The sequence below is a fragment of the Branchiostoma lanceolatum genome, chromosome 6 (genome assembly GCF_035083965.1).
Source record: "Branchiostoma lanceolatum isolate klBraLanc5 chromosome 6, klBraLanc5.hap2, whole genome shotgun sequence".
Classification (NCBI taxonomy): domain Eukaryota; kingdom Metazoa; phylum Chordata; class Leptocardii; order Amphioxiformes; family Branchiostomatidae; genus Branchiostoma; species Branchiostoma lanceolatum.
Window position 1 is genome coordinate 13,229,547 of NC_089727.1, and position 14,360 is coordinate 13,243,906.

General features: G+C 44.1%; 1 protein-coding gene across 1 annotated transcript in view; it reads left to right on the forward strand.

Moving 5' to 3' along the window:
- Positions 1–14,360, forward strand: part of LOC136437246 (uncharacterized) — a 67,723-nt gene that overhangs the window by 17,595 nt on the left and 35,768 nt on the right. The window contains exons 15-21 of the mRNA XM_066431727.1: positions 3,688–3,871; positions 4,029–4,252; positions 5,345–5,461; positions 5,951–6,165; positions 7,323–7,734; positions 8,657–8,972; positions 10,062–10,363. Coding sequence (XP_066287824.1) covers positions 3,688–3,871; positions 4,029–4,252; positions 5,345–5,461; positions 5,951–6,165; positions 7,323–7,734; positions 8,657–8,972; positions 10,062–10,363 — 1,770 coding nt within the window. The remainder of the gene's footprint in view (positions 1–3,687; positions 3,872–4,028; positions 4,253–5,344; positions 5,462–5,950; positions 6,166–7,322; positions 7,735–8,656; positions 8,973–10,061; positions 10,364–14,360) is intronic.

The window sequence follows — 14,360 nt, forward strand, 5'->3', positions numbered from 1 at the left end:
AAAACCTGGAAGTTTTAGATAGTATTGTCTTGATTATCCAAGGAACCTTATCTGATAGAAACCTCCTTGGATTCTGTAACTTTCTTACAGTTATCTCAGCAATTCTGCATGGTTTGATAATGGTCCTATGAAAACCAGTACAGAAATATTTTGAATATTTGAATTTCTTTACCAGTAATATGATTAAGTGTACGATTCTCGGGAATCTTTCAGTGGACCGAGTACACGTTAGTGTACGATTCTCGGGAATCTTTCAGTGGATCGATTACACGTTAGTGTACGATTCTCGGGAATCTTTCAGTGGACCGAGTACACGTTAGTGTACGATTCTCGGGAATCTTTCAGTGGATCGATTACACAGTGTATGTGGCCGTAGCTTTACCTCTAACGCAGGATCTCCATTTAACGTCCTATCTTAGGAATTCCCTTTCAAATATCAGGTACTCATTTTCACCTGAGCAAAATGAGGAAAGTCGTATGCCTTTCACATGGGCACAACATCAGGACATCGGGGAATCGAACCCGGCACCTCTTTGTTATTGGCCAAGCGCTATAACCCACCGGCATTACGCTACACGATGAACGATCTTATCCCATTTTGCATAATTCGGATTTCATTGTGTACATCTCTGTAAGCTACGTACATATCCAATATCATCACTATCCGTCAACCCCTTCTTGGATTATCGTCTTTCCAAGATTTTAACAAAAACGCACCTAAAATTCAAGGAAAGGCTCAAACTTATGCCACTTCTTTCCGAGCACAAGAGCTGTATACAATATTTTTAAAAACGTGACCACAGCTTGTCACTAGAATGCGAGATATCAAAATCGGAATGTCCGCTGTAATACCATGACAAGTCGCTAGGAAGGCAAAATCTTATCATTTGGAGGTCTTATCAACACCTATTTACTTACATTCAGACCTTCCCAAGTTATTGTCTTTGCAGACCGACAAATAGACACACACACATATACACGCACACACATACATACACAAACACATACGTACACACATACATACACACACAAAGATGTACACGTGAATGCTTACGAAAAAATTACCCTTCATTTGTTATGAAGGTAATAATGTGGTCTAGTGTTTCTGTATTGTCCATTATGAAATATGCATGGTTGATTTGTAAAAAATTCGTTTTTATGAATCAACACATACTCAATACTCTCAATACTCGAGCGGGTTATTTGGAAGACCTGGTCCTTCTCCTTCAGTTTCGCTGGGGTGTGACTTTGGAACAGGCCATCTTTGCATGGGGAGGGATATGGGTGAAATATGCTGTATTTACTCGCAAATGTTGTTTTCCAGTTGCAAATTCATGTACAATTTTGTTTCAGTGTCTTTTAACACTTGGGTTGAAGGGTTCTGTACTTATGGGCGTAGACCGTTTGTGATTTTGTACTTCATCACCAGACGTGCGTCCTGACGTCTTATCTGGAGTGACGGCCATTTCAGGTCCCGAAGGAGCACTGTAACGCTGACATCTTGTCGTCTGTAGTTATAGTTACTGGTCACGAAGCGGGCAGCAGGTCTGTTGACCATATCCAGTGCATCGATGTCCTTTTGCCTAAAAGGATCCCAGATGACTGCCGCATATTCCATAGACGAGCGGACAAGGCTGAAGTATGCAGTCTGGCGGACTTGTCGAGGGCAGAAGCAGAGATTCCTACTGTAGTACTGAGAACTGATTAAGTGTGTGGTTGGCTCGTTTAACTGTTGAGTTAACATGAGCTGACCATATCAAGCCATGGCTTAACCCTCAAACACCCGAACGGGGTCATTTTTGACCCCGTTCAGCCATTTTAGTCGCAAAAATAGGTTCGGGTGTTTGAGGTTTAATGTGACACCGAGATACTTGGCCTCTCCTGTCTGTTGGGGTAACTCCTCGCACATCTCGTACATCGTGGTGAGGGGATTCTTATTATTTCGCGTAATGGACATGGTGTTACATTTCTTGGGGTTGAATTTCATGCCCCAGGTAGTTGCCCAATCCTGTATTGCAATGAGGTCTCTCTGCAGGATAACTTGGGATCCATGCTGAAATGCTGTGAGAAGGTGTTTTTCTAAAGATGGCTGAGAATGTGTTTGCACATGTTCCATGAGTTTAGAAATTACACAAGTCAGCGAAACTGGTCTGTATGTAGTTGCCCGGGTCATGTACTCCGCCCTTTTTGAAGACGGGGGTTACCATGGCCTCAGTCCAGTCTTCAGGGACACATCCATGATGCAGTGACTGGTTAAAGAGCGCTGCAAGTCCGGGGGCTAGCTCGCCAGCCAGCTCCTTGAGGACCGGACGCAATTTGGGAACCCGTCTGGGCCAGACGGGTTGTGTGGCTTGAAGGCATTCAGGAGTTTAAACACGCTAGCAGGGTGCACAGTCAGGTCAGAGATGACTGGGTGTGAAGGACCCATTCAAGGGACATAGTTGCTAACCTCTGATACAAAGACAGACTTGACTCTTTACGTAGGATATATGCTTTATCCTTTGCCTCCGAGAACGTTTTCCTTTGTGCTTGAGGGGTGGGACACCAATTAAGTCTTGGCGTTGGGCTTTAATATACTTCTGACTTCTGGCTCCCTCCATCTAGCCCTTCTTTGATGGAACTGTTTATGTAATGGGACCTGGCGCGCTTGAGATCCCGTGCAGTCTCCTTTTTCACCTGACGAAAGCGTTCGCGGTGCTCTGGGTTCTTGGACTTCTTCGCTTTCTTGTACATACGGTGCTTTCTCCTGGCCTTACGCCTCGATTCAGAGGTCATCTAGGGGAGATGATTGCGCTTCGACGTGGTCTTGGACGGTACGTATGACGCTATAGGGTCATGTATCTTATTCTTTAAGGCTGACCAATTCTATTCAACAGTGTGACAGGGGCTTTAGCAAAGTGGACCATCGCCTGTAGCATATCTTGATCTTGATTTGGTACTGGGCAACACCCCTCTTGTTGGGGTAAAGCGCCCAGGGGAGTGCGCTGCGCTGTTATTGTCCTCTGAGGTGCAGTAGCACCGCCTCCTTGAACTTGGGAGGGTCAGCTATCTCCGTGACTTCTTGAGGCAATGAATTCCAGTCTCTCACAGTGCGAGGGTAATAAGAGTATCTATAACAGTCTTTGTGAAATGGCAGACTCTTATATGAATTTTGATTTGAGTGTCACGAGTGGCGCGGTGCAGGTGACAGATAAGCTTTGACCGGTAGGGCTTTCTTATGGTGTCTTGCCTTTTGCAGAACTGTAAGTCTACTAGCTGTCCTATCCTTTAAAGTATCCCACCCCAAATCGGGAACAAGTTTAGTAGTACTATCAGAAGTGTAATATGAGTTTGTGACAAATCTAGTCGCTCTTTTCTGGACGGATTCTAGCTTAGAAATATGCTCTTTGTGGTGAGGGTCCCAGGCAGCACTGGAGTACTCTAGGTGAGGCCTTACAAGGCTTGTGTATGCATTCATCTTAACTGCTTTAGGGCAGTTATAGAGATTACGTTTCACAAAACCTAGTGATCTATTTGCCTTACAAGTAGTATGTTAAACAAGTTGGGACCAGGAGAGCTGATTATTAAGCGTGACTCCTAAGTATTTGTGGTTGTTAGTCTCGACTAACTGATACTGTATCATCAATACTCTTGTTGGTTTGTCATACCGTATTGGTTCAGAAATACTGGTTCTTGACATTATCTTAGAAACATCCTGCCCGCAGAACAACAGTCTGGTACTACCCAGTGGTAAGACGTACTCCGCCGCTGAGGACACGAGGACCTATATCGGCGCACAGGAAGAATGCAGACGACGAGGCGGCATCGTGGCGATACCACGGAACGAAGAGGAACAACGGAACCTGGTGTTCCTCAAGAACTGCGTCAGCAGGTTAGGTGGCAATTATACAGGGTTTGGGCATCATTGTTACTCTGTCCTCTGTATTCATCTGTTGAATTCATGAATCATAGTCAGCAGATCATGATTAGAACTTCTAGAAGAAAAAAATAACAAACTACTATCATGTGCCTCTGTATTCACTATATAGTGGCAGTCAGTTCTGGCTTGGTATAATGAAGACTACAGGAGTATGGAAAGATGGCAGGGGCACCGCACTAGGCGCTTTTACGAGCTGGGCATCCGGGGAGCCAAACCAATGGGAACGCAACTGTTCGCACATCGTCTTCGGCGATAAAGAGGGGGAACGGCGAGACAAGTGGGCAGATGCAGGCTGCCTCAGTCAGTGGCGCTACGTCTGTGAGATAGAAGATGGTCAGACTCATTATATTAAACTTTTACTTTTCTCTCAGCTATTACAGATATAACCCTAAACAAAAGACAAATGGAAAACAATGGCTTGGTAGATTTTCCTAATTGATTATGCACATTAGTTTCATTACTATTGTTTCCTAGTTTTCGTTATCTAGATAGCTTAGAAAAATATGCATTCCTTATGAAACTAGACAAGCCATATCTCACAAACCCTGTATGCTCATACACCTACAACTGCCTTAAGAACCGAGAAGAAATTGAACCAGTACATAGCGGTATTAATTAGTCTTTAGATGTAGTTAGATAGCACATTTTGTTATCACTGTAACTATACTTCTACTTGTCTCCATGACCTGTACTTAGCTCATCAGAGCATAAACGTGCAATAAAGGTCTTTCATTCATTCATTCATTCATTCATTCATTCATTCATTCATTCATTCATTCATTCTAACTGGGTAAACCGTCAACCACTCTCTCTTCGGGCTGAATACATTGCGAGGAGGTTACAATAGGCGGAGCTAAATCTCGAGCGTCTGTAATGTCAGCCTTTCAGTGTTCTTGTGACCCAGTACATCGATACAGGCGCGGCCATATGACTGTAAGGTTTGATCCACTCACACAAGGAAGCCCCCCTACTCTTTTCGATAAGTACTAGCTAGTGTAGTGGGTTCTTTAATAATGTGCCCGAGATGAGACTCAAATACGCCGCGGCCGACAGGAACAATGAGCAACACACACCTAGTTTGGGCGCGCGCACACCTACTTTAGGTGCATCGACACCGCAAGTTTGGCAGCGCGTCGACACAGCAAGTTTGGCAGCGGTGTGTACACAGAGTTCGCAAGGCTTACACCCCTCCGCTCTACAATGGACGGTCCCTTCATCAGGTCGAATGATGCCAATGGCATGGGGAGGGATATGGGTGAAATATGCTGTATTTGCTCGCAAATGCTGCTTTTCGAGTTGCAAATTCATGTACAATTTTGTTGCAGTGTCTTTTGAAATAGGACAACTAACCACCTTTATTGCGGCTACTATTTTCAACGGCAACGTATAATTATGAAAGTCCAATTTTCCCCATGTCTTTGACAGCTGTGGATTATTGCCAGCCCAACCCGTGCGTCAATGGGACCTGCATCAGCGGTGCAGACAACTACACCTGCGCCTGTGACGATGGCTACGAGGGAGAAACATGTCAATTTCCCATTGGTATGTGGTGAACTTGTTATGTAAAGTAATATAGAAAACTACTCCACGAAGACTGTTCCGTCCTCACACATCACGTCCACGATTACCTTAACCAGTGGCGAGATGATCGCTGCAGTAGCACAGAAAGTTAGGTACTACCGTGGCCGACAGACCTACTTTGGTTCTGCACACACACCAACGTTGGGTGCGCACTTTATAATGTACATAGACACACGGATACAGCCCCCAAAACATGACCTTTCTGGCGATGGTAACAAAGTGAAGGTTCCCCGTTTGATCCTGTTTTAGCTAATCTCAAAGCAGATCTTCACGGTGCCAAAATCGCACGAGCTAGCCAGAGTCGTAGACGTTTATCAAAGGTACCTTTTTCGACATCGATTTTTTGACACGGAAATGGTGCCGTATTCCGCTTGCTTCTCTCCTGGCAGCATCTGCACGCGGTCTGCTGAAGTCCAAACTTTGACACTGTTGGCTTTTTATGTCCATCAGGCGACCAAAAGAGGATAACCTTCCCCGGTCCACGCAGCACCAGTAACTACGCCAGGCTGGGGACGTCACTGTCTCGGGACTTAACGAGCTTTACTCTCTGTCTGCACATGCGCACCGACATGAGCTCCAGTAGTGATGCAGGTTTGGTCAGCTACGCTGTGAATCAAGAGCACAACGAGCTTCTTCTCTTCGATAGAGGAGGGAACGGTTTGGAAGTAAGTTTACAGTCATGTTCGGTATTACAGCTCTGGCATATTTCTCACCAACCAATCGATCGCTTAATTGCAGATTAGCCTTTTACAATATGCACCGGTCAGGTGGAGATAAAGACTTGTATTTCTTTACCATACACCAATGTAATAGTCTAGTCGACGTATCATTGCCTGAAGTGCCAAATGCCCTTATAACCGTTCATGTCTTCGATATATATTTTTGGCGACGCCTCAGGGGCGAGCCAAATTGGTACTATATTGTTTGCAGTTTGCAAGAATTCTAGGAATTGTACAGGAATGTGAAAGTCCATGGGCCGATAACTCAAGAATGCCTCGATGTATTGTCTTAATATTTTGTAGGTGGGTAGGTCTGTGGGAGACCTTGAAATGATTGGATTTTGAGCCCCCTAGCGACTTTCTAGGGGAACTTTCACTTCTCAAATCTCGTCTTCTGAACATGCTATGGTCATGATTTTTTAGTGGTGGATAGCTCTTTGTTGGGAAAACATGTCCTGTAGATTTAGAACCCCTAGCGGCTTTTTTGGAACTGCAGGAGCTGATTTTGACTCAAACTTTGAAAGAAAATAACGCAAGAAGGGGCTGACGGATCATCATAATTTTTGGTTTGTAGATAGCTTAAGTGATGATCTACATAATCATATGCCAATTATGGTAATCCATATCTGATTTGCATAATTAATGAGGAAAGTTTATAAATCAGCTGCATTCCATTATAGGACTCTCAAACACATGACATATGTAACTGAGAAAGAGATAAATATCGATAGATATCAATTATGAAAATTAATACTTAGTTTGCATAATTAATGACAAAATACTATAAATCCATAGTGGTAAATGATGGGGATTTCATTTTTGCACCATTTGGAAGTTAAGTAAATGTGGCCACTATTAGACACAAATCTTGCATATGAGGGCCTCATTTACATAATTTATGAAGAAATGGTACGATATCTTTTTTTGTGAAAACAAGATTTTCATACATTGGACAACTTGTGTTATTTGGGTAGAGAAGGTGATCAAATGATATGATTTATGCGAGGTCCTTATTTGCATGTGGGCTAAAAGCAAAAACATTAACAGAGACCACCGTCGCCATGGCAACATCTTTTTATGTTGCCAATCTTGTTCCGATCCAGTTGTATGTACAAGGTGAGACGGCTGTCATGGGTACCCTGCCTGTGTGGGATGGCGCGCGGCACGCCATATGTGTTACCTGGCGCAGCAATGACGGCGCTTGGCAGGTGTACGCTGACGGCGTGCTGATGACTACCGGCTCGGGGCTCCATGTCGGAGGAAAGGTGCGCAGCGGCGGCACGTTCATCCTCGCACAGGACCAAGACACAGTTGGGGGAGGATTCGCCGCCAATCAAGCGTTCATCGGAGAACTGTCCCAGGTGAACCTCTGGGACCGCGTGCTGTCTCCAGCTGAGGTAGGAGCGGACTGGGCGGCGTTCTGTAATCACCATGGCAACGTGATTGACTGGGCAACGGAAACCATCCAAGTTTCGGGACAGGCCGTCAGCGATCAGTACAGTTGTCTTGGGTCTTGTGAGTCTCTCTAACTTTTCTGAATTGTAATGTCATGTAAATTGCCCTTTAAGTCTTCAGGCAAATCGGAAGCTTTAGATTCAAGCGGGACATAACCACGTTGAAAATAGGGGTGGCACGTTTACGCGAGGCCAACGATGCTTTGGTGTCAAGCGGGACATAACCACGTTTGCGATGGGGGCTACACAACGATGCTCAGCTTCCGCGTGGGGCGGGGGGCGGCACACAAGGGTATTCTATATAGCTAATAAGGATATCACACTGCCGTATGGTGACGAAATAACGTAACGTCTTCGCAATATACATATCTATGATATACGATATTGAAGGAAATCTAAGCGCGCTATCGTTCGGATATTGAAAACGTCCCTATCACAGCATAAAGGACATATTTAGGCCTATCTAAGGTACGTTTTTGAGTATGGTATTTTGACACGGAAATTGTAAAAGGTCCCTTTGTAAGGACACTGTCGTGTGCCCAAAACGACGTTTTTAAACGCTTTATTCATACCATCGTAGACGTTTATTCGTTCATTAAAGGTTTTTCGACATCGATTTTTTTGACACGGAAATGATGCCATAATATACATGGTTCATGTTGTTCATGCGCACCCAAAGTAGGTGTGTTATGCGCACCCAAAGTAGGTGAATGTCGCTCATTGTCGGCCACGGTAGGTTAGGTCAAACACAAAAACTGTTCTCACCTTTTTCTGGTGCATATACATGTACGCCGAATAGGACTCCATCGCTAAAATGCACAGATATCGTACAGATATCTATAATAAGATGCCTGAGGGTGAATGAATGTGAATGAATAAGGAATATACAATACCTACACGACGTATAAAAAGTGAGAATTTATTTAACCGCGCTTTCCTTTCCGAATGGATTAAATTTTCATTGAATTTTACGGTTTCTGCAGCTGCAGCAGGTTTGTGGCCCTTGAACGCACGATATGGAGCATCAGACATAACCGGAAACGGAAACAACGGGACCGCAACAGGAACCCAGTTAGCACCAGGTCCGTATGGAGACGACAATGGAGCTTTCCAGTTTTCAGGAACTGCAGATTCCTACATCGATATTCCCAACAATGGCAAGCTGGATGTGCGCTACTCCTACACCATACTGGCCCACATATATCCTACTGGTGAGGCCGGGCCAATATTCGACTACGTCGGGAACAACGGCTGGGCAGTTCACCTTTGGCAGACGTCTCCACAGGAGCTGTTCATGCGGTAAGTTTACTTACCAGACACAGGATACTGAAACTTTAAAATAACCCTTTGCCTATCCAGTCCCTGTTTATAATTATCGTCATGAAGCAAACTTATCACTCGCTGCGCCTAAAAAAAAGAAAATGCTGTCTAACGTGTAAAGATACTAAACAAGAAACAATCTTTATATAATTGTATTATATTATATATATTATATTATTTTATATTCTCATCGTTTCATTACAACCGCCAAGAAGGTTACGTTTTAGGTTGTGACATGGTGGAGTGGATGTGGTCTGGGTGTGTGTGTATGTCAACAGCTTAATTCGAGAAGCTGTAAATGGATGGTCATGACATTTGGTAGGAGAGGAGCGGGTGTGGAAATGGTTTACCTGGCGTCCCACAGTAAATGCAGTAGGTGTATGTATGTGTGTTTGTATGTGGACAACATAACTCGAGATGCTTTGGATGGTTCTGCATGATATTTGGTTGATGGTTAGGGATCGAAAAGGAAGGTTAAGTTCGATAATGGGCCTACAAGCGGGTACCTACAGTACTACAGTACTTCAAAGTTTGAGGTCAAAGTTTCTGGAAGCGCTTGGCTCATGATTCTTTAGTAGTGGGTAGCTCTTGGATCAGGGAGTAAGTGGTTTAAGTTTGGAAATGTGACATGTGTAACTGAGAAAGAGAGAAATATCGATGGACATCAATTATGCAAATGAGAAACTAACTATAGTTAGTAAGAAAATGCTATAATACAGTAGAGGTAAATGATGGGAATTTCATTCTTGCGGCATTTGGAAGCTAAGTAAAGGTGAACATCATTATACATAAATCATAAATCAGTGTCTTATGATTACATGATTTATGAGGAAATGCAGCAATAGCCTTCTTTGCTAAGATAAGACTTTCTTTCTTTGAACATATTGTGTTAATCGGGTAGAAAAATTATCTACTGATATAAATTATGCTAACGAGGCCCTTATTTGCATAATCAGTGAGAGACATTTATAATACATCACTCAAAAAGGTTAACGTCAATTTGCGAAGGTATGAGGTCCAGGAGCTCTTATTGATAATTGAATGGTTAACACAAACTGTCTGCTGCAGGCCGGTAGGAAGAGATGGACATTTGTCACCTGGCATCATTGCGGATGTGCTGCAACAGAACGCTTGGAACTACGTGGGTGGAACCTACAACCATGTCACAGGGAATGCATCCATCTGGATCAACGATGCCCTGGTTAGTGAATCACATATTGGAGTTGCCGATGTCGCAAGTCAGTACCCTATCCGTGTGGCTGAGAGGGACGGTGACAGTCGGATTTTCGAGGGTCGAATTGCCTGTCTGCAGCTCTACAACTACGCCATGACCGAAGCACAGATTGTTGCAGTGCGTGATGTGTGTAGAGGTGGGTTCAATGTCTCCGGCATGTGGTATCATTTCCATTGCATATTTATTTTGCAATATTCTTACATTCATTTGCATTCGTTTGTTGTCTTTTCTTCTAAAACAGGACACGTATGTCAAAACGTACGGATACGTAAAGTACACATGGTTCTGCAATTTTCGTGAAATTACGAACATTAAAAGACGTACATTCTCGGGTCCATACGTCACGCATTCCATGCCATACGTCAGGTATGGCATAACGTATGTTTGACATACGTTACGTACTAAACGCGACGCACATATTATGGCATCATTTCCGTGTCAAAATTACGTACGTAAAAAACGTCACGTTTTGGCGTTTATACGTGACGTATTGGGGGTCAATACGTCACGTATGAAAGGCCTACGTCACGTATGCCGGAACGTACGGATACGTGACATACATATGGTTTTGCAATTTCCGTGTCAAAATTACCTACATAAAAAAACGTACGATTTCTCGTCCAAACGTCACGTATAACAGGTCATACGTCACATATGGCATATACGTCACGTACTAAACGTGACATACATATGTCGTGGCATTTTTAGATCAAAATATCGTATCTACGTAGACGTCACGTTTTGTGGTTATACGTTACGCACATAAATGGGTTATGTTAACGTAACGTTAACGTTAACGTAACGCATGTAGGCCCTTCAAATTATTATAACAAACAACGTTAACATATAACGTAGTCGTAGTTATCATAACGCATTACGTTAACGTAACATAGTCATTTACGTTATCATAACGCAGAGCGCTAACGTAACGTACACTAGAGTGAACCTTTATAATAGGCGTGTTCTGTTTACGTCATTGGTTTATGTTGTGTATAACGTCTACGATAGACGCGTTCTGGTGACGTCATCAGTTTATGTTATGTACAACGTGTATGATAGACTTGTTCTTGTGACGTCATCAGTCTATGTTTTGTAAAAGCCGCAGCACACAATGTATTAGTGTGGGTACAAAGTAGTACCAAGGAGGTTTTCTATATGAAACCTCCTTGGTAGTACGGACACAATTTTTGATGCCTGGCTAGAATATCCTATGTGAGCATTAGCCAGATTTAAACTGTGCCGTGGGATATACTGTCTGAATTGATTAATTGAATTGTGAACCATTCTGTTCGTGTATATTCGAAAGTGCGCCATACTACGCGTCAACCCGTTCATTGAGTGAACTCAACAGATAGGCGATGCTCTTGTCGACTGTCCGCATCAAATCGTCGTCCAAATTCCCGAAGGTCGCGTACAGTATTCGTATCCTCTGCCTCGTATTCGCTCAGACTTGACCACAAGCCCTTTGCGAAATCCTTCGAGCGGCTCTTGAAATGTAAATCCTCCAGGGAACGGGGAACTTTCTAGTCCCGGCGCAGAGAATCGTAGTGGACCTCGGAGCGTGCACGTCCGACCCGACACTTGCCAACGCCATGAGGTCCCTTGTGTCCCTTCACGGGTAGAGTACAAGCACGACTGTGAGTACTTGGAACCTGCCATGATCCTAGCGCGATGCCGGAAGCGGTGACCTTGACGGACGAAGACGAACACGAGCTGGAAAAACTTGAAATTTTAGAGAGAACGGACAGCTGTGGCCGGTACGCGCCCTGTGATCGCCGAGTGACTGTCGGCGGAAGTGGTCTGAGCGGAGATGCAGACGGGTCTGGGGGGGACACGTGCTCAGGACCCGTATGTCGGGGGCGGAGCTTGACCACGGAGACGCCAGACTACGCGTCAACCCTTCCATGGTGATCAGCCATTGGTTGGAAATCAAGGTGGTCGTGAGCTCGCTGCTTGTGTGGATTACCGCCCAGCGGGCCGGGTGACAGTTTACAGTTCACCATACTTTCTGTAAAGACGCATTGCATTATCGGAATATGAATTTACATGAATGTTATAGCCGACTATGTCACTTGATGGATAAAATATGGGGAAGTATAGTAGAGCATTTGTAATCGATTGTGTAACTATTAGTATTGTGACATTCGTCCCATTCTCATCCATTTGAAACCTGAAATTGTTGTCTGGCCTTGTTTGGATCTGAAATGTTTAGATTTATGTGGGTTAGGATATGGAGGGATCACTATGTACTTCTGTGGAATACTGCCATACGGAAGTAATGTTTTGGTCTGTATATTACAATGTAAAAGCAGTGATGGGCGATGGTTTTAATCCCATATATGACCGCGGCTACAAGTACCCGCGAGAACTAACAGACACAATAGCTGCCCGTACATCGATTGTACTCGAAGATTCCCTCTCATGAACTTTCCAAGCCCCTTTGTGTCGATTTTGTAGACACTCTGGCAGATCACACAACAAGGTGGTCTTTATACAACCATCATACAATCACACCTTTTTGTCTCCAATTGGCTTATCACAATACAAACTAATGCACCTGGTGGTAGGGAGAGCGGCAAAAAAAAAACCCGGGACATTTGATATAAAGGTCACTATCTTCTACTCTCCAAGCAGAGGTTAGTGGGGCAGATCGTCACCGTTTTATCATATGCCCCGTGGTTTTAGTTTGGATGGGGCTAGCGGACAGAAAACGGGGCATATATTATGATAAAACGGTGACGAGCTGCCTCACAAACCTCTGCTTGGAGAGTAGTAAGGGACAATTAGAGAACCCCGCGGCCGTCGCTCAGAAAAAAATGATCTTTCATTGCCTCCATTGCAGACTCCGTCCGGCCAAGGAGGTTGGTGAGGTTGTTTACTTTCAAGTTAAAGCTTTACTATTACATTTTTTTGTTATTGCTGGCCTTCTCGGTCTTCCCGGACAGCAATAAGAAGAAGAAAAATGTAATGGTAAAGCTTTAACTTAACAAAGAAAACAGCCGTAAGAGTCTGAAATGGAGGCTAGATCTTTCAACCAATATCGATCTTCTAGGAGCTCTTCACATCTGCTTTGAAGCCCAAGCATCTGCTTGGATCACAAATATCTGATGGATCCCAAACATCTGCTTGGAGCCACTACCATGTGCTTTTCTAGATAATTTTCCATTGCTCCCAAGCAGATCTATAGGTCCCAATATCTGCTTTGAGTCCCAACATCTGCTTTAAGCCTCTACATCTGGTCGGAGCTCCAAACACCTAATTGAGCAGAACGAGAAAGGCACAAGCCTCACTGAGAGCGCCAGCCCTTTTTAGCTTTCCACGTCCGCTCGCCACGACCCGCCACCTGGCTGGAAAAAAAGAGCTGACACTCAGCAAGGATCAGCAAGCACTCAGGCTAGAAAGGCATATCTATATATAGAAAGCACATGTTAGTGGCTCCAAGTATATGTTTGAGCTCCAAGCAGACCCTATCTCCATAGCCGACCCCCTTCATACAGCTGACTCTATTTGGCCAATTTCTACTATTTTCCCAGCGACCCGACTGATAGAGAAACTTTTATTGTGAGAACATTTACAAGGCTCAACCATAAAACCTCCTTGGCTCAACCAAGGCGCGAACCTCCCACTGGGACGTGCGCGGGTGACTGGGTTTGTGCCAGAAATCGGTCATAAAAAGATTAGTAACCCGGACATTCGTACGGCTGTTAACATTACCACGCGCGAGGAGGGGAGGCGACAATACAAAAGGTCACTATTGAATAGAAATATTCCGCCCTGTTTGTTATCGCAGATCTTATAATTAGGTTGCAAAACATACTTCTTCTTCCAGTTTGATACGGTCTTCGCAACATATAGATCTGCTTGGAGATTATGGCACATCTATGATCTAGAAAAGAACATATTCCAAGCAGATGTTTGGGCTCCAAGCAGATGTTTGGGCTCCAAGCAGATGTTTGGGATCCAAGCAGATAGTTGGGATCAAAGCAGATGTTTGGGATCCAAGCAGATGCAGAGAGCTCCAAGGAGATCGATATTGGGTGAAAGATTTAGCCTCCATTGAAGACTCCTTCCGGCTATTTTCTTTTTCAAGTTTTACTATTACATTTTTCTTGTTGCTGTCCGGGATTAGGACC